The 21,938-nt window shown below is 38.0% G+C and overlaps 1 protein-coding gene across 1 annotated transcript in view; it reads right to left on the bottom strand.

The window, feature by feature from the left end:
* Positions 1-622: 622 nt before the first annotated feature.
* The window catches only part of AGPAT5 (1-acylglycerol-3-phosphate O-acyltransferase 5), a 53,671-nt gene continuing 32,355 nt past the window's right edge, over positions 623-21,938 (bottom strand). The window contains exons 6-8 of the mRNA XM_058800838.1: positions 18,723-18,884; positions 4,790-4,913; positions 623-3,132 (exon numbers count right to left, since the gene is read on the bottom strand). Coding sequence (XP_058656821.1) covers positions 2,907-3,132; positions 4,790-4,913; positions 18,723-18,884 — 512 coding nt within the window. The 3' untranslated portion in view covers positions 623-2,906. The remainder of the gene's footprint in view (positions 3,133-4,789; positions 4,914-18,722; positions 18,885-21,938) is intronic.

Below are 21,938 nucleotides of genomic sequence, written 5' to 3'. Positions count from 1 at the left end.
TAAACACAAGGATTTCATTGTAGAACTAGCATTTAGTGGTCTTGCAAGTTTTACACACAGCTTGTGTATATGAACAGAGTGGTATTTGTGGGAGGGAAACAGCTCTTATCAGAGGCACTGATACAGCTGGCAAAGGCAGTTTTTGAACATAAAGGTTCTTCTGAGATTTAACACATCACTACAACTTTGGTGGCATTGCTACCAAGATATGCTTCAGGTATTTGTTTGCAATACTTCTTCCCTGCCCCTGGGTCTGTCCACCCTCTGCCAGTGCTGTCAGGCCAGGGCCTGTTGCCACTGAGGCCAATTCCTGGGCAGAAGCTGGTCCTGCACACTAATGAACATCATTAATGAGCAGCAAATGGTGCACGTGCTCAAGGGCAAAAAGCTATTGCCATTCGACTGACTTGGTGGTGTGTTGCACTGGAACAAGCACAGATCAATCCCAACACATTTCTGGCGGCATGGGAAAAAAGACAAAGTTGTTTTCTTTCAGTTGACTGCTTCTCACACAAGTCCTTCCATCGGGGACTTAAAACCACACTTGTAGCCTTTGTTTAAAGCTCCCAATTATAAACATGAAAGTGCAGAAAAAATTGAACAAGCAGACAGGACAGAAAAGTTGAATGAGCATTGGCTCCTCTTATTTTAATGAAGAAATATTTCAAGTTAATATCAGTGCATATTTAGAAATAGCATGTGATACTCCCAATGCCAAATACGTCAGCAAATTACAGTTTCAAAACTTTATAAATTAATGGCAAGGAAAAAAAAAAGATTAACATAGAGAATAAGGTTCAAAATAAACATCCTGTTTGTTTGCTGCACTGTGTCAATTATATTCCTGGTACTTAAACAGCAAGAGAGATCCAATATTTCATGTAATTAGGCTCTCCAAAATAGCAGTTATTTTCCTACAAATGAATTAAGCATTTTGCATTTATTTTTGATGTATAATTAAATGTTATTCTTAGCTGTTACAAAGAAATTTAGCCATGTCAGAATAAAATTTCATTCCATGACTGAAAAAAACACACTAACATAGGAACGTTGCCTTCTCATTATACCCACTGGTAACAGTCAGCTGAGAATAGGAAGAACTACATGTAAGCACATTTGGCTGTTACATAAAATGGCTTTTTTTTTTTTTTTGTCTCACAGCCTCATAACAATACTGTTTTTCAACATTGTTCCCAGTCATTGTTTTTAAAATGGTTCATCAACATATCCTGAATCAATCACGGATATAAATAACTCCAGTGACAAAATCCATTATGGAAGGACACAGAACTGCAAACTGAAAGTTGTACTGAATCATTTTAAGGTGGAACTGTAATTCCTCTGTAATACTCTGTTGAAAACAAAAACAAAAACAACCCCACGCAGTAAAACCTTTAATCAACTGGCAATGGTGGAATCTGAAAAACTGAGATATAATTTTAAGAGATGTTTAACTCTAACAAAGCAAGACAAATCATACTGAAGCTAGAAAAAGATACACATTTAAAGCTTGCAAGTGTGATATAAAAATATTCTCTAGTTTTTTAATTTTGATACAGGAGTCCAATTCCCTAATGGAAGAAGATAAAATACATCTTCTTTCCTACCCCATTGGTGTATATATAGACTATTCCCTAGAATCAGGAAATGGCTTTCCCCAACAATGATACCAGCCTTGGGAATCTCAGACTTTCATAGAGTGTGTTGATTTTGCTTTTTAAAGTATATTTTCAAGCAGGTGAAATACTGATAAGATATGCATTTCATTGATTATTATCTACTGTGCAAACCATATATATCAACCCCATAATTTCAACCTAAGTGCAGTCTGCAAGGCCTAGAATGACTCAAATCTTGTGGGATACTACAGCACAGAGATGACTGCTAGCCTATGGAACACCAGGCTAGATCAGGTCAGTGGGAAAGGCACACGCTCCAGATTTACCAGGAACACCTGAGGTTCCTCATTACAGTGATTCCATGCACTTCTCAAACAACAAGGTTTGCTTCCAGAAAATTGTGAGGTAACGGGAAACTTCTGCTTATGGCACATACACATGGAGGAGGAGTGTGAGCTCAGCTGAATGCTCGTGGTGAGAGGGGTAATGCAGACACAAGGGAGGCTACAGGGGTTCTGGCCAGAAACAAAAACTTCACATTTCCTTACACTGCACACATCCCTTATGCACAAACGTGAGGTGCGCAAAAGAAGCTGTTTGCTCGGTACCATTTAATGTTTTGCATATGTAAAATAATCACCTAATACTGCAATATAATCAAAAGTCACGCACTAGATAAACAGAGCTTCTTCCCCATGAACAGTAGTTCTCAGGAACATTTTATGCTGCTTCTGGTAACATCTCATGATTTGCCAGCTTACACAGTCCCTTTTAAAGAACACAGTATTTAGTGAAAACTGAAGAGTAAAATTAAGAAAAAAAAGGAAAATTTTGATTTTAGTTGCGATACAGCTGGGATAGATGCAACTGAACTGCTGTAATGCACCAAAGAGTAACAAAAATTCAACATGAATATCAGAAGAATAAATATATACCCTAAATTAATCTCTGTAAATACATTCACAGGTCCACATAAGACACCCTTATGCATAACTCATACTTTTTCAAATCTGCAGAGAGAGATAGATGTTAGCTCATGGGGAAAGCAATTTATCACATGACTCAGTTTATCTGTCATTATTCCAGCAAAAATCAGTAGCAAATTTGAAAATCTACATTTATTTTCCCCAGACCAACCACACAGAGGCTTAAGTCACAAAATCTATTATTTCCAATATTCGATCAATAAGGCTTTATTTACACTTTTTTTCTATAAAGTCAGGAAAAAATTTGGTGTAATGTGCAAGAAAAGACTGCACATTTCACTGATTGGAGACTAACATCTGCTTATGGTTTAATGCTAACCCACAGGCAGCCAATTAAAGTTCCATATATCCATGTTTTTACATATAGTTTCCTTCCTGATTCTGTCAGAAGCATACTAGCAGTCAGGCCACCTAAAAACAGCAAAGATGGCAAAGTTTTCTTGAGGCTTAGTTTGGAATGAACACTTTTCCCAGGGAACTTATTTCTTCTTTTAGAATCCTTTGCATCATAAAATTCTATTAGTAACCTATAAGCAGAGAAAAAGGAGATGGTCAGAGTCAGACAGTAACACATTTTAAGCAAACTTACTTTCATCTAGTAACTGCTTCTAACCAAACATTTTTAGTAAATGACTTCATAATATGTAGCAGCTCCTCTGTAACAAGTTCAAACAATAAGTACACCTTACAAATATGATGCATGTCAAAATACTCAACCTGAACCCTTGGAAGCATTAAGGCCATATTTTCCTTGTGGACCAACCGCGACAGTGAATATAAAAATTGACAAGAATTGATTTCATTCAGCATTTAGCAAAAAAGTCCAGAGCACTGTACAATATTATATGACAAAACAATACACTGAGCACCGAAGGAGGAGGAAGTATCTTCATAAAATAAATTAATAAATAACAAGGACACCCAATACACTGAATATATTGGAAGCTAAACATGCAAGATGCTGCATTACTGGCTTAGTAGTAACCTTTTTCCTCCTAGTTTTTAAAAACAGTAATAAAAGGGTCTGGAAATTCTGAGGTTTTGTTTTAACTATCTCTAAATTTGCCTGACAGACTATTTGGTCCCAGGCAAGATGTTCCAGTGAACAGGAGCTTACAATGACACATGGATGATTCAGTTTTGTTCCCTTTCACTAGATAACTAAAGGGACAGACATTGGACAGCCTTTTATTTTACGTATCAGCTACTTGTCTATTTAAATTAAATTCAGACTTTCTATTTTTCAAAAGTAGTGATCCTAAATGTCTAAGACATTTTAGTAACAATGTCATGTTTACAGATAGTCATATTAACTTCATGAATTCAAAGTTCTCAGGAGAAATGAATACATTTTTTATTTCCATGGAGTGTGAGACTGGCAGAACAATATCAAAGAACCAGGGAAATTTCTGTCTCACTCAAAGTATTCAAGGATTTAGAAAGTAAACAGATTCACCTCCCTTAAGCAGGACTTCAGATCTGGCAAATTAAACCATTATCTCTCAAAGAATACTTAAATCCTACATTTAGACACAAAGTCCTTCTGGAGAACAAGGCCCTCCAGGATCTGCTGCATATACTCACTAGTGACCTTATCTGGAGATGTTGGAGGAAGCCAGGCACTTAACTTCTGCCACAATTCAAAAATGGACAAATGAAACTTCTACTTCACCTTGTTTCCCCAGTGAAGGTAGGAATTTTGGGGTTAACTGTGGTTTTATTCAGTCGTAGTCTGGATGAAAGGTTTGTAAACAATATTGGCAGAAGAGATTAGATCAAGACCTGCCCCTCTATCACTCCAACTTAACACTGATTACAAGGGCAGAATCACACTGCTTTTTCTTGCTTGCCTACCACAGGCATCTTACATTCCTGCACTTGACTACAAGAAGATGAATGGGGAGTTTGATCAGATGAATGAGTCTTGCCTGGAACATGGACTCACACTTCTTCAATCTAAAGAAGGACAAAACCTGAGGAATCCCAACCTTCTCAGCAAAAGGTTTAACCACAAGGCCACATTATATTGTATTATAGTACATTAACAGGAGTACCAACATCACCCCTTTTCAGAGAGCCCTATAGCAGGCACCACTTGGAACACAGAAATCATGGGTATATTTATTAGTATAAAAGCAATAAGACAGAGTCTTGAAATAGAAAGTTCTCTGTATTTCTACTCACTTATCCTTTATTTCAAAACGCTCATGAAGCCACCTCCTCATATACATCTGCTCTTCTGGAATGTCCTTCAGATCAATTCGGTCAATGAAAATATGAACTCTTGGGCATTCCTTACAAAGAAACTCTAAGAAGAGAGCAAAACAACATGACTGAGTTACAAAAACACTGAGTTATAAATACACAAAAAAAAATCTGACTATAAGTGCCTTGGAAGCCCAAATTCAGTGCTCAAAAACCTTCCCTCCTTATGTTTGGATCCTGAGCACTTCACTGAACTTAGAAACCATCTGGCCTCACACTTGAAATGGTGGACCACTATCATGCACAGCATGGAAGAACTGTCCAAATATGCACCTTGTTAACTGTAAAAGGCTGTGCTTGAAAATATTACCCTCTACTTAGCAGCAATCTACTCACTCAATAGTGTCAGATACAGTAACTTTGATGTCATAAATCCTGCAATTTTGTTTAAAGTTAGTAATCCTCCTTGCTTGTCCTTTTTAAAATCTAAATTTAGTTTACTGCTGAATGACAAAATTGGAATTATAGTGATTTCCCAAAGCATCTCCAAGAGAAAGTATTCTTCAGTTTAAGCAATAATCTGTAATTAAAAAGTGGAATAGAATAAAAGACTTAGAACAAAATGCTGCTTTCTATATTGTATCCCTTCCTTTTTTTTTTTTCTGTCTCACAAAGCCTGAGACAGCCCTATTGCCTCCCCCCTGCCCCCCAAATGCCATCAATTTATCCCTAGACAAACTTACCAAGCAAGCATTAAGGACAAACAAAACTCCATTACTCAAATGGCCTTGTGGGATTTCTTACAACTAACAAGTGGTAAAAATACTGGGCATGATTACTGTAATATACTGCATGTTGTAAATGTGAAATCCTGCACAGTGTGTATTGGTAACCATTCACATTTATCAGTAGCAAGGGGTATGGCAGTAACCACAGTAGCCCCGGACAGAGATTTGCATGATGTGAGGATAGAAGTCCTCAGAAATTTGGATAGGAATCCTATTTTGAAAAGACACCAGAAGTGCCTTCCTACAATACATGCAGGCAACAAATGTAACACAGACTGGGTGGTCCCTTTAGGTTGTTGACATTTTTCGGACAGCAGTGCAGATGCACAGAAGACTTTGACCCGTAACTGTAAGGGGTATCTGGAGGAATGAATCTGCAAATAAATTGTTACAGCATGTACATCTTTATTGTTGTCTGCCAAAGCAGATATTCCCCATTTGTTTTTCATCTTTACAGGATTATTGATTTGTAAGGACTCTGCTGTAAAAACAGTCCTTATCACATACTAGAAATTGCCTTAAGGAATTTTAAAAGCCTGTTCATGCAAATGTGTGTGTGTACTTGCACAGGGGGAGGAAAGGAGAAGAGATAAAGAGATCCCTAAGGTCTAGAGGCGCTTGGATGCAGAAATCTGTAAGGTGCTGAGTGGCTGTGTCCGGACGTCGTGCACAGAGCCCACAGCATAAAGGGAGAACACGGCCCCACAGCATCAGCTGGGGAGCTGGATGAGGGCTCCATCCAGGCACGAGTCTACCTCTTGGCCATGGAGCAGCAAGCAGCTCTTGCCAAGAGGCTTCTGGTAGAACCTTCTCCCAGCTATTAGATGGCAATTAAGTATATAAGATGGCAGGTTAAGGACCTGGAGTCTGGAATGATGGTACATGTAGACATTTCCTTCAGATTTATGTGCAGTGCTTTTACTAACCACAAAGAAATCTATATTATCTGAAAGAAATTTTTTTTCTCTTGCTTTAATGTGAAGAAGGGATTTTGCAGGGCTGTTTCTCTAAAGATACTATCCAGGCCACTACATGAAGGTCAGTGACTATATGGGCACCTAAAAGCGTTCTATTAATATCTTAAAGTGACAGATGTATTATCCATGTCTTAAATGCTTATAATGTTCATGATGTACAAATCCTCTTTTGAGTGGCATTACCTATTAAGTGGAACATTCTAATCATATGCAAAACTATCTAGAAAACAAATGCTTGGAAGCCAGATGATCTGGTCTTTTCAGAAAAAGTAATAAGCTCCTATATAAAGCATCTATGGTATGCATATTCAGTTAGAGCTGAAGATTGAGCTTCAAAAGATACTTAAAAAATTCTGTGCATTGTATAGTGTATGTTTCTTTTGCTTCATAGCACATGGGCTGTTCTGCATAGGAACAAATAGGTCCTTATTGATGTTACTTATAACTCTGTTATAAATTTTTAAGGAAAATTATAAACCAATCAAAACTCAAGACATAAGTATTTAAAAAGAAATGCTTTCCCCCACCAAAGCTGAAGTGTAGCAATTCTATAATTCTACTTAGAGAACAAAATCCCCTCCTCAAATACGTGAGTGCTGCTGCTGGCTTTCACCTCCGGCCCAAGTTCCAATGCAAGCTGATTCTTACCAGTTCCCACCCTGGTCTTCTTCAACTACTCTAAATTGAATCCCCATATGTGAAGGTCCTAAATTTTGTCATTATTTCCCACCTTTTATGAATCCCACTGCTTTTTCCAACAACCTCACCCTCCCTTTTGAGTTTGACTTAGTTCAGCCTCACTCAGGGCTGTGTGATCTGCTACTTCAGGTACTACCCTGGGGAAGGTCATGATTCCCACACATTGATTCAAAGTCCTTTTATCCAAAGTCTGGATATTCAGGGCATCTGCAGATGACTGTAATGCATGCAGTCAGCCAAGTCAGTCAAATATTGACTAGTATTTAATTATCCAATTCATGTCAGTGTTTAATGCAACTAACCAATCTACAGTGTTACAGCAATCACATAAGAACACCATTGGATAAGGACAACATATTGGAGGTTGATTGTGAGAAGAAACAGCTGGATTTTATCACCATAACCTCCAAAAGTTTGTGGTGGTCCCATGACCCTTAATTTCACATTAGCTTAACTCCCAAAAGACTTATGTAATTAAGCTAAGAAACAAAATCTTATTGAAGCAATTTATTATGCACAAATTACATCCAACTTCAGGGACACTAGCCCTTAAGGCCAACATCTGACAAGCTTTTCAGATTCCTAAATTTGCCAGAATTTGTTATAATTAACAGCAGGAACAAGCAAGCCTGAACTTTCCTTCAAGAGACAAAACAGAAATGCACACCATACATTACAAGCAAACATTATGTTGGGGATAGCATTAGTCAAGAACCCTGTACAATTTGGGTTAAATGAACACTAACAACTTTTGTGTGGGAGCCAAATGGACTGGCTTTCGTGTGGGACATAATTTCCTAATAAAACCTTCTATCCGGCTAAATAACAGATACAAGAACAAAATGTTTATAATGCTTCTAGTGACCAAGCACAGCAGAAAGAAGGAATTGAAAATTGTAATAAAGTGGATTAAACATTTTTTGTTATTGAACTGTGACACTGAACTGTATCCCTCCTTTGGTGAGACAGGATTCACACTAACACAAGGCTTCAGAGGGGGGACCAATGCAGCACTGGAATTAACAAATGAAGTGCAACAGACTCCAGGAAAGAAATTGAATCCAAGGAATTTTTAATTGCAAGCCAATATTTGGGGCTCCTACAAAATTCTACCAGTTCTCAACTGCTCACCTTCAAATGCCAATTTATTCTCTTTGGAATTACTAGCATTACCAGGGAAACTGGGGGAGGAGAGAAGCTCCGAAACACAGATTTTCTGTAAATGAGAAGGGACAAACAACAGACTACTTTCCCCTTCTGAACCACATAAATTCATTCCATCACTCCAAATTATTTGCCTTGTCCCTTAAGAAAGTTGTGACAGCAGTGTTACACTTAAACAGATATTCCAGTTTTCAGTTACTAATGAAGTCTATTTTTATATGCACTTTAAATATGACAGCAATAAAGTAGCTCAGGTTTCAACCTCCTACACCGACTCTTCCACTGCAATGTAATTGTTGCCAAAGTCCTTCAAAATTAAGAACGGACAAACTGAGGCCTTCTGTCTACTTTGAGAGCCCTCAAGTCTATTTTAATAATTTCAGTAACGTTTGTGATAAACTGATAGTGATATCATGGGAAAAAAAAATCTGAATAATGTATATTTATTCTAAATAACTAGCATTTCAAATGTATAAAAATACATCTCTTCAGTAAGAGAACATGGTATATTGTGATTTGTATAGTTTTACAGGCAAAGCCAGCAGAGTCACTCCTCTAAACTGTAGATTCTTTCCCCACTTCTTAAACTGTAGTCTGGACTTCAGCATTCAGCTACCAAAGCAGTTTGTAAACTACATCCTCTTCAAAGAAAGAAATCCCATCTCTCCACTTCCATTTACTTTGTACACGAAATTAACAATCAAACAGCAAAACAAACATAAATTGAAGTGCTATGTTGTTTCTCAGCTTCATGCTTTCCATCATCCCAAGCTGAGCTGACAGTAAACTATTTCACGACTTGCTCTAACAAAATAAAGCAGCAGTAGAGCAAAGCAGCACTAGACAGGAAAGCAAACATCCCGGGCCAGTGGAGCTTGGTCACAGGAATGGCCCCAGGCAGCAGCGGAGGAGCAGCACCTGCGAGTACCTGTGAATAGTGAGGATGCAGCAAGTGTGGAGGGGAAGCTGTGCAGCCCAGAATGAAGCTCACAGCCAGGAAACAAGCCTGCACTTGAGGAATAGAGCTCTCAGGAATGCTGCCAGTACCTTGTGCAAGGACTTACATGCACACAGAGATCAGTGCGCGCCTCCGTGCACAAGGGGCACAGTGTAAGGAGGGTACAGCTCAGGAGATGGGGGATGTTTTGAAGTGAGAAATGGGATGCACTTGCATCATTATTAGGCCAAGGTGCTGACCATGAAAACTGAAAAATCAGAGACAGTTTCTACTGGCAGTTGGGCAAGACTGAAAGTCAGAAAAAGCAACTTGTTCAGGTGGATGTAACACGAGGTGGATGTAGCTAAATTCGCTGTGGGGGCAGATTCAGAAGTGCCTCTGTACCAACATGAGAAGCCTAAATATGAGGTCATTACAAGAATTACTGGCACCTAGAAATCACTTCTTCCTGTAACACAGGCATCCTGGTGGGCTTGCAGGAGTGGGCAATGTTAGGAGACTACCAGGAATGACAGAAGAAGCTGTAAAAGTGAGGGTAGGGTGCTGTGCATGAAAGATTATATGAAGTATAATAGCTTTATATAATAAGGGGACAAAAGCACAATAAAGTCCTTGTGGATAGAAAATCCAGATTCTTCTAGAATATATATAAGATAAATAATAAAATTACTTCCAATAAGCTTAATAACAGTGAGCAGAAACTGTGAAACCAGACTGAGACCTGCAAGTTCAGGAATGATAGCAGGAGGCTGAGATTCTAGCTACCTTTATTGAACTGCATTGATACTTCAGCAGGATAAGCAGGGAAAAAAAATCCCTAATAAACCCAAACCAAGATGACCCAAACAATTGGACAAAAACATCAGAGAAGAAAAAACAATATTTCCTGAAAGAACTAGTAAGTTAGAAAACCCACAAGAAAAGATGCTCTTGCTGGTGTGGTCTTGCTCTGCAACCACAATACAATTAATTTCAGAGCTGTAGAGAAAGAATCCAGCACAGAAATGCAGAATTCTTTGGGGTTGGCCTCTTCTCCCAGGCAACTAGTGACAGGGCAAGGGAAATGGCCCCAAGGCACAACACAGGAAATTCAGGCTGGATGGATATTAGGAAAACCTTCTTCACTGAAAGAGTGGTCACGCATTGGAACAGGCTTGCCCAGGGAAGTGGTGAGTTTGTAATCCCTGGAAGTGTTCAAAAAATAAGCAGATATGGCACTTTGTGATAAGGTTTGGAGGGTGTGGGTGGTGTTTGGTTGAAGTTGAACTTCATGATCTTAGAAGTTTTTTCCAACTTTAATGATTCTATGAATTAAAGGAAGTACACAATGGGAGGTAAGGCAAAGTGTCAAAACACCCTATAATATACAGTCCAAAAGAAGGCAACCTAGAAGCTATTAGAAAACTCACCAAATACCAAACCCCAGAAAAACTTGTAATAGAAGCTTGCATAAAAGATGTGTAACACTGCAAAAGGAAAAGTCTGTGTGGGTCTGAAAACAAGCTGTATGACTTTAATGGGAAAGTCAAGGAGGCTACCATGATACTCATACCTTCTTCTCCCCTCTGAGGAATGGAAAGCTCATCCAAATAAGGAAAAACCACAAAACTACTCAGGCCAAATGTAAACATAAACTTAAGAGGACTGAAAATGAACTTGAAAAATGGAAATTTTAACTTTTTTCAGTATATTAAAAGCAATAAATTTGATAAGCCACTGGTAGGACTGCTGAATGACAAAAGTGTGAAGAGCAGCGCTCATAGTCAAGTATAAGCCCATGCAAGAGAAGCTCATATATCTGCTTGCATAATTCTTTTTTGTTGAAAATGTTTGATTCCTACACCCACAGCATTCTTTGTACCAGATCATTCAAAGGAACTAGATCAATAAGTAAACAGACAGAAAATATTAGACTAAATATAAATAAACAAGTCAGATGTCAGGAAGTCACCAAGACCAGACAGCATTCATCCAGAAGCTCTCAAATGTGGAATTTAAAAACAAAGATGTGTAACCTATCATCACAGCCATTGTGCCAGAAAAATTGAGAGTTTCCCTTTATTACCGCGCTTGAGTGGGCGCTGGCTGGTGATAGAGAGATGGTGAATTTTGTTTCTTGAATTAGAAGGTTGAATTTATTAATATAAGATATAATATATTATAGTTATATTAGAAAGAATAAGAAGAGAGGTTTTGTAGAGCAGCTAGGCTAGCTAGCAAGAGAGAGAAAAGAATTTACAACAAAGCTGTGGCCAAGGACTCAGTCTCTTGGCTTGTACTGGTGATTGGCTTTCAATTATAAACATAAAACATGAATCAATCACTAATTAAAATAGGTGCCCCTGTTGCATTCCCCAGCAGCTGATAATAATTGTTTACTTTGTCTTCGGAGGCTTCTGGCCTCCAAAGACACAGAAATCCGAAAGAAAGGATTTCTGTGGAGAAATGTCTGCGACATCCCTTCTACAAATGAGGACTTTAGAGATGATGCTGGGAAGTACAAAAATACAGACCAGAGTCTTACATCACTGGGTAAGATAATAGGTCTGTAACAAAATCACGCAGATAATCACAGTCTGTTGAAAAAGATTTGGTGGGGATTCTGTAAAGGGAAATCCTGTCCCATCAACTTGCTGGATTTCTACAACAGTGTCAAGGACCAGGTGGATAAAGGGGATTCACTGGACATGATATTTTTGAATTTTCATAAAGCTTCTGACAGGGTTCCACATTGAAGGCTATTAAAAAAATTAAGCTGCCATAGGATTAGAGGAAATGATGTTTTAAAGACTGAAAGCTGCTTAAAGGAGAGGAAGCAAATGGAAGGCCTTAGGGATGGAGAGGACTTGGCCACTGGGGTCCTCCAGGATCGATGCCAGGACTGGTTTTACTCTGTCTCATAACTGATGAGTTGAAGAAGGGAGAAAACTGTGAATGCTCCAGTTTTTCACATTTCTTTCAGAAGACTCTGAGCTCTTTTGGGTAGTCAAATGTTGGCTGAACTTCAAAAAGCCCTCAAAGCTGAACAAACAGGGTAAAAATGTGGCAGCCAAGCTTCAGTGTAAACAAACATGGGGAAAAAAAATAACTGAAACCCTGATTACATGACGCTTAACTTGGAATTGGTGGTTACAATCCGGGAGTTGCTGACCCTTCCCTAAAATCATCCTCTCAGCAGCAACCCCAAATCCCCCAAATACTGGGCAGCTTGAGGAAGGACATCAAAAACAAGGCAAAGAGAGCCACTCTACAGATAAAGAATATGAATCCCCATTTTAAATATGGTGTGTAGTTCTGGTCTCTGCATCCGAAGGAGGATGTAGTGGACTCAGAGAAGGCCACAGAAAAGACCAACTAAAACATTTAAGGAGGAAAAGTACCTCCATTACAAAAAAGGAGACATGAAAAAGGCAAATTTTCAGTTTGGAGAAGGGAAGAAGAACAAAGGATATGACAGCTTTAAAAAATTATATATATATATATAAAATAAATCCTGAAGATGGCAGATAAGAACTATAGATCCACAAATCCTGAAAATTCAAGGGCAAATAATCATTTGCCTGTATCTTCCTGAAGATGCTGAGATCTAAAAAACCCTAGAAAATGGTATCTATAGTTTGCTACACTGATATTAACAATGGAGAGCAGCACAGTGTCATTGTAAGTTGTCTTGCTCTTCCAAGATGGCCTCTGATGAAGACCCACAGAACTTGCACATTATAGCTCACTGAAACAATCTTTGAGTGGCTTTAATGTGTTATTCTAACAGATGCAGTCTGGCCTTTGTACTGCTCTGTAACAATATGTGAATATTGTATGTTGGCTGAGTTAGCAGGAGGTTTCCTACAAAAGTGTAACAGTTTTGATCAACAGGCTGTCAGGAACAGAACCTGGATCAGATTAGGTCTCTGGATTACATCAAAAGGGTATCCCATCACTGGTAACTAAAAGTGAGCAAATTCAGGAGATATCTGTGTCTTTCCTGGAATATTTTTAAAGTGTCAGAAGCGAAAAAAAGGCAACAAAAAATACAAGGAGTGGACCAGTTCAAAACTATGCTCTCTATAGCAAAAAAAACAGGATCTGTTAGGAACTATGCCAGTGCTGCTAGCATTGATGTTTTTGCCTTCCTTTCAGTCTGTTTTGATAACAGGGAACAGCACCACAGAGTAGAAGGAAAGGATTGTGATGCATAAAACCCCCAAAAATAAACACAGACTCTCAAAGCAGCAACATATTTTTGGCCAAATCTGACGGTGTGAAGAAGTTAAAGTTGTTTTTGTTATCCTCAGGGTTTAGATACACTTTTGCATAAAGATCAGGAGTTTCTTGAGCCTTTGTAAATAAATGGCTGCTTGGGGAGTGGAATGCTTCCTCTCACATGTGCACGAGGTCCAGGGTGCAGGGTAATTTTATGAATCTCCAGTGTAAATACTTTCAAGAGCCTCTTGTGTAGCAGAGGTTTCCTAATGACCATTTGTTTTCAAATAGAAAATTCCCAAAGGGAAGCTCCAGATGCTTACCTTCAGTAAAAGCTGCTTGGGAATAACTGAGATACACAATAATCTGGTTTATAATCAGAAAACACATGCCTGGGGCTCAGAAGGAGTTGCAAAGGGTCATTACCCCCACCAAGGGGGTGTGAGCACACAGACACAGTGCCCACAGGTGTCTGTAATTTGGGAAAAGTTAGACACATTTAGGATCACCTGAATCTTACATTCTTCCTTAGGCATCCAAGATTGTCTGATGGTGGAGACAAGAAACTGAGTTACAGGAATTCCAAACACAGCTGACATCTTTGTGTCCTTGTTTTCAGATGGATAAAAAAGCAGAGGTGCTACTATGCTCAGACTGACCTTCATTTTCTCTGATGAACTACATCAAGGCTTTCATACACTCCCATAAACTGATGCTGCTCTTCAGTGACATGTTGTTTTTGACCAGAAGTACAATGTTCAATTCTTACAGTATGAAAGGTCTAATCTACATCTTTTCTCTGGTTACTCTAAAACAAATGACATTTACTCTTCAATATTCTTCCATGCAGTAGAAAATGACAGCTAGCACAGATCTGAAAAGATTATTAGTAATTTCATAACTATAAAACTTCCTTTGGACTGTTTCATACTTCTGTTAATATTTATCAGCTTAATAATTTAGCTTTTTAATTCTTTCCTAGATGGTTACATCTGTATCCATGTGCTTGTTATCCTTCTTTGGACCTGGAGAGACAATAGATGTTAACAAATTTGGGCCACAGTCCAGACAAAGAATGTTTTCTATCTCTCCAGTTTATTTTCTATAGTCTTGTCTTTTCTATAGTCCCTGTCTAACTGGGTCCTAACCAAAGTACAAGCTTTTGGAAAAGTGTACTTTCCCTGAGGGAAGTTAGGCCAGTCTGACCTCCTCAAATTATACTGATCAAAGTGATGTACAGATTTTCAGAAATGCTCACATACACAGGCTTTCAAAGTGTTTGTTCTGGAACTGATATACAGCAGAGTCAATAACTCTCAAGAATTCCTCTGACTTCTTTAAGACAGAGTCTATATATACTTGCTATTTTTATTCAGTGTTTATCATTGTCACATGCTGCTATTTCACACACTCTTTCATCTACAATGGCCAGATAAATACCATCTGGTTACACTAAAGCCTTCAGGCAGAATAATAAAGATGTAGATGTGTACATAATGCTCTTTCAGGTGCAAGAATGATAACAGTTCCCACATCCCACGAGACCTGCCTTTTAACACCAGACAAAGCTGGATGAACGTTTAGCACATTTATTCAGAAGGGGGTAAACCACATTCTCATCCTTTCTTCCCAAAATTATTTCTGCTTTTCACTTGATGACAGCGTAGTAAAACAGTATCAACAAATTCAAAAGTTTCTTGTCCTCCTTTTCCCTTCTAAATAGTTCTTCCAGACTTCTTCCAGACTAGGATGTCCTTCAGCTGTGCTGCAGTGCCCATATGATTATTAGCATCTTATTCTAATGACCACAAATAAATAGTGCCTAGCAGCCTGGTCCTCCCCAGGCAGGACCATGGTGTTCTGGCACTAATGATCTGGACAAGCCATCTTCAGGAGTAGAGAGAGGGGAGAAATCTGTGGGAAATTGCTATTCTTTGGAAAGGCTGCCAGGTGCCAGATTAACTTCCACCAGAAATGTACCAAGATCCAAACTTGTAATAAAGGGAATGAACAAATGGTAGGAAAAAAAAATCCATCCATTGGTTACAACTGGATGTGAAGCAACAGCAGAAAGCAACATCCCTGTGTAAAGCTAATCTAGTCTTAGTCACTGTTGAGGACTAATCAAATCTGATGTCTTCTAAAACAAACTTGCCACTGAAAAGTGCCAAAAAAATATCAACATGTGTAAGTAGTGACAAAAAGCTCAACACATTTGGAAGTATATACTACAACAATTTGCCTGCTCTAAAATGGCACCATGTTATATCAGGTATGTTTGGCATATGTTTGGCAATGTTCTTATGGTGAAACCTATACTAGCTGTGTTTTAATCCTATTGAGCAAGTCAACAGTATATTTTAAATTGCTGGACTTAAAAAAATTTTCAAAAATTGAATTTTGCTAAGAAAGACTACTTAGACTAAAAGCTGCATACTACGAAATTTAAAAAGCAATTCACCCTTTCTTCAGATTTTTTCCCCATTCACATTTTCCTAACAATTTCTCAGGCAAAGTGTGATGGTACTCCTCACACTAAAGTCACTAAAAAGTTCTTTTTAATCCGTTTTGTTTACTACTGAACACAACAGCCAAGAGCTGATGATGTCCCAGGTAAGTATGGGTTTTTCCTAAAATGGCATAGGCTCTTCTGAGGAATTGAGATTTATAGAACTGAAAGCAAAATGCATTTCAAGAAACACTGTATCTGTGTGGAATTCAGATTTCATTCACATGGGAAATGTCATAGTATGGGAAATAAAGTCCTCAAGTAAAGTTGTGTTTATCAGAAGTTTGTTTTCCATGCAATAAATTTCCATCAGTGTTGCTGGATTGAAAAAGACATGTCAACCTTATCTTTTAAAAATTACCAGGATTGCACTGCCATTTTATTCCGATGAGAATGAAAAACAAAATTCTCAACCAGCCCTGACACAAATATGAAATGTTCATATGAAATAAGATGTACTTTTCATGTGTGCATAACTCAATTTAGCACTGTGAAAGAGAAATAATGCTAAAAATTGTCACATGCATAAGTATGCCTAATTCATTTCTTGTTATGTTCCTGACAGACCAGTTGCTGGACTTCTGCATAACGAATAGTGAAATGATCTTGATCTCATACAACAGAAATTGTTTTTCTGTCACTTTGAGTCTGGAGAGCCCAAAAGAATGACAACTATGTTCCACCCTGTAATTCATAAAGTGTTCTTAATCTACATAATTTATATTATATGAAATACATGTGACTGTCACAATAGCATGGAATGTGATGTTGATCTATCACGGATCTATCATTTATCTGCTCTGTAAGGGGTAACAGCTGGTTGGCTGCACTTCATTCTGTATTACTGCCTTATTTTTACCCCATGGCTGAGCCACTAATTACCCCAGCCCTAACAGTAAGCCTGGCTGAAAGATATGCCTGGACTGCTGCCATGGAGGCTCCAAAAGGCTGGAAGTGGAGTGGCCACCCAAAGCATCCGATTCCTGCCTGACACCAGGGAAATTCAGCTTGTTGGTTCCCCTTCCATAATTATATCATGCTTCATGCAAACCATAAGGTTCAATAGGTGAAGAGGTCTTGTAAGGAATTTGAACATTTGCCATCTTATCATTAGGTAATGACATTTTAATAGTTTAATTAACCATTAGGCAGTGAGAAGTTCAGCATGAGAATGGCTGAAACTGCCTAGTAATTAAGTCATGAAACAAGATATGCTGCAGGGAAGGAGAAACAATCCTATTTGTTTTGAAGGGGGTCTTAGGGTTGGGTGATGGGACAAGAGGGAGGCTGCTCAGTCTAGAAAGGTACAATAAAAGGGTCAGAAGGCATTTAAAAAAACCAAAAAACTGTAAATAATAAAAAGAACTTTTGATATTAAAAATGCCCGTTAGGAACAAGATGTACATAAAATAAAACCATCCTAAGATATGACAGTAAAATACAAGTGTTGAGCTAATATACAGTGTTGACAGTTTTGTTTCTCACCTATCCTGAAGAATTTTAAACAGGGTGAAGATGTAAAAATAGACAACTGCAGAACTTCTAATCAACTAGCACCTGAGAAGCAGTGCATGTGACACAAGGAGTTACACCTGCTAATGAAGTGACATGGAAACAACTGCACTACAAACTATTTTTAGCAGCAGAAGGAACAAGTCCCAGTGACACTGGGTGAGCTGAGGAGCAGAGAGTTAGGTAAGTTCCCTGCAGGTCTCTCAGTCTACACCGATCCCTCAGCCAAAAACTCTGGAGAGCTCTGTGGAACTACTGTAGCTGTTTTTTCAACTTGGTATTCGTAGTGCCAAAGACTCAAAAGTGCCACTTTGAGCCAACCAGCAACAGTCAGGCACAGATACAGCTGAGTAACACAGCAACTGCAAATGGAAAGAAAGATGATACCTGGCACTCCAGTAACAGCACAGGCAAATTATTTACTTAGGAATAAATTATCAGTCCACCACCAAGCATAATAAACAGCAAACCCTGAAGCTCTTTGTCCCTGAGTTTTCCCCAGCAGAAACTCCAGAACATGTTTTCTGGTTAGAATACTCAAGGAATGTAAAATCAATCTGATTTTCTTAAGGTCCTTACAGGTAGGTAGTTTAAAGTACTAAAGCAAGTGAAGCCCACTTGCATAAAATGCTGTTGAGTGTTTGTAAGATTATTGGCTGTGCGCAGCAATTTGAAAATTTGTCAGTACAATACTATTGCTATGCATTTTACCTTTAAAATATGTGCACTTCAGCAATTAGATGTACATGTGTACATGTATACATATGTAGCACAGCAGAGGAAGCGAGAGAGAATTTTAGATTATGCCAAATCCCAGTGCTAGAAGAAACATGAAGGTAAATGGACTCTGCTGCCTATGTCTCCAAGTTCCTTTTGATTGCAAAGGGCACTTGTATGTAGAACTAAAATAGGGAAGCAGAGGGCAGAGGTGTCAAAGGTAACTCCTGTAAAAGCCCAGTGATTAAAACAATGCCCTGCCAGGAGGCTATAGGATGGCTGAAGTGCTGTGGAGATTATCTTCAGAGCATTTCAAAGCACCTGAAGTTGGTTCTGTATATAAACAAGCATACAACAGCTACAGCATGTCTCATAAACCTCAACTCACCTGTCATAGATGGTGCCAGTTTTCTTTGCCCTTTGTGGTCCACAGTACCTTCATAAGCCACAGTCACATCATACACTGCATCCAGATATTCTTTCATGGAGTCAATAGCTACATGAGTCGCCTTCACCCGTGGAGTCAGCACATGCTTTAATATAGCAAGTCCTAGAGGGAAAAAATAAAAAATAACTACAGTGTTTGAAATTAAACTGGACTATATCCACAAAAGGCACATCACACCAAGGAATGTCAGCATCTCCATTCAAAATCACAAGAGCTTTATTTTCAATCTCAATTCTCAGTTGAGAGAGTGTGCATGTGTACTCACTGCTTATGCTCTACTGAACATATGTAGAAGATGAAACAGAAATCCTAAAGGACATTAACAATAGGAAGGCTGCTCAGTAAGAGGGACCTTTTTTACAACTCCTCACTAGAAGTAGTGATGGTTTCAATGTGGCTCATGAGTGATGACACAGCACTTCTCTTTACTGTTTATGTGTGTCCAGCTGAGGTGGAAAAAAAGAGCAAATCATCTGAGAAATAATAAACATACATAGCACCACCTCCTGAAATTCTGTATCAGAAAAAGATTTCACAGATAATCACAGAGAATTTTAAGCACACCTAATGCTCATCCAGCATTTTATTTCCCAAGGACAAAACAATTTAGTGAACATACTGAATCCTAACCTACTCACTATCCCAGCAGAATCTTAGCAGCAGTGGGGCAAAATACAGCACTGAGAACCAAAACCAAGGAGGAAATCTTCTGTGCTTCTCTGCAAACAATCTGTTACAATTGCCTTGGCTACTGACAAACTCTTAGCGACAGAAATCAACTTTTAACTTTTCCAGGCCAAGCCACAGAGATTGGTATGTCAAGGACACATGAATATCAAGTTTAACATCACACCACACATCTTAACAACAGTATTTCATATCCATGTTTACTTCAGTTGACCACTTCCACTTAGACCATACTTAAGAACATTAATACACATTGACCTCAAGAGTAAAAACCTGGTTCTTTTTCCAGAATTTTAATACACAATGACTTTGCAAAATTAAAACCAGCAAGCAAATAACCCCAAACCCAAAACCTTTTCTTCACCTGAACACAGCTCTTCCACATTTACTTGAAAGGGATTCTAGGGAAAAAAAAGCATGCTATGTAAAATTTTTTAGTATTTTTCTATGTGTATCTTTCTCAAACAGAAGTATCAGAATAAAATTGTGGCTTTTCATTTCTAGTCTATTTTTCATTGGTGTACTCTTCAGTCCATTTTTAAAGAACCATCCATCGGTGAATCTACTGGTTCCTGGTGGGTGAACAGGAAATTTTTCTGAACCAAAGTATTGTGCTATTGCTTTTGATACTTTTCTTCTTGCTAAATCAATTCAAAACATTCTATATTATGTCCTGATTTTGTACTGAACTCCCTTGCTGGATAAAACATACTTTGATCTAACTTTATGAAAATATCTAGTGAACATTGTAAGATAATACTCATCTCTACACCACTCCTCACATTCTTAAGAGTTGATCATTTCAATATAAATCACTATCTTGATTTTTTAATCTTTGCTAAGAATCTCCTTGTCTAAATGCAAAGATAAAAGACTTTTTATTAGCACTCCTTCTGAAGCCATTGTTCCATGCCTTACCGGCAATAGTGATAACTGTCTATAAAAAATGTTATATGGATCATGTAAATATTTTGAAGCATAACATAGTGGTAGTGTTTTCTTAGCTTGTGAACTGTTACATCAAACAGCTAATTATGTTATGTTTCAAAATATTTACTCTGTAAATGAAGCACTGAGTATTCTTGTGCTGTGTCAGCAATGATATTAGTGTGGACATGACACTCAACACAACTCTTGCTGAGCCAAATTCCCAAACATATTCTAAAAACACTGTCATTCCTTTCCTTCCCAACTCATCTTCCCCTTCACCAAACTATTACTGTGAGGAAGAAAAAGGGAAAATTGTGAGAACTGAATCATCTAGACAAATTATTGTTAGGTATCTATGGCTATTAACTGCTAATTATTTTTTCATCCATGTCCAGTTCTGATGATGAAGATGGTCAGTGACAATCTGTGAAGTGCAAATGAGCCACTCCTATTCCACATGCTCTCAGTGTGCTCTTGAGAGTTTAAGTACAACATGAGTATGTATCTAAATCAATAAAGTCCATAATCCATTATTCAGAAACACTACAGTGCATGCAGAAACACCAGTTCAGCACATCCTTTTAAAGAATCTGTTCTATAAAAACATTATCACATATTCTTGCACTTACTTATGATCTTTGCTAAAATCAACATAACAGAATTTAAATCCAAGTAGTTAGAGTATAGTTACCTTGGCAAGCTGCCTGCATCCAATTCACAAAACACACTGTGATTAAACTGTTTTTAATGTTGTGCAATACAGTTAGGACCCTCTGTCAAAGTATTTAAGGTCATGAGATTTTATTTTAAATGCCAAAGAAAATGAACTAGATACTAGTAATATTGTAATGTTCTACCTTAAAAAGCCATAGCTTTGCTCTTCTAACTTTTGAATGATAGACAGTAAAAAAAGGAAATCTGAAGAAATATGATGAACAGTGATACTTCAAAAATCATCCATTTACTACATTATTGTAAGATGCAGAATTAAATCAGAAAGTCTGAAAGAAAACTGAATGAAATAAAATAATTACTTTGGCAAGTACAAAGGCCCAAATCATTAACATCTATAGAACTGATTTTTTCACCTAAACACAAAATAACAAAAAAGACACTAAACAAAACATCATTTATCTAACTTCATCAGGATGAAGTTACACATAATAGCAACTAAGTACAACTCTGTGTAGAAGATTGCCATTCTCTTGATCCAGGCCAGAAACTCAAAGAGCTGTTCAGTACAGGTAGGCCATCCACATTTTCAGAGTTGGACTTTGTTAGTTATATTTCTACCCTTGATGTGTACACACCACATTTGAAAAAGTAAACATTGTCAGCTCTAATTTAAGAATACTCTATGTGTATTACATCAGCATTACCACATTTCATCAACAAAAGTTCATTATTCACTGAAAGTGGATGTCAGAATTAGTTTGAGGTCTCCACACCTCTCTCCCCTCCCCATGAAACTATGTACTGAAACTCAACTTTCATGTACACAAAAAGTAAAACCAGGGTGAAAACCAATGAATTGATTTC

Source organism: Ammospiza caudacuta, chromosome 3 (genome assembly GCF_027887145.1).
Source record: "Ammospiza caudacuta isolate bAmmCau1 chromosome 3, bAmmCau1.pri, whole genome shotgun sequence".
In the NCBI taxonomy this organism is placed as follows: Eukaryota; Metazoa; Chordata; class Aves; order Passeriformes; family Passerellidae; genus Ammospiza; species Ammospiza caudacuta.
Note: the sequence above shows the minus strand (reverse complement) of the source record. Positions and strands in the feature narration are given on the sequence as shown.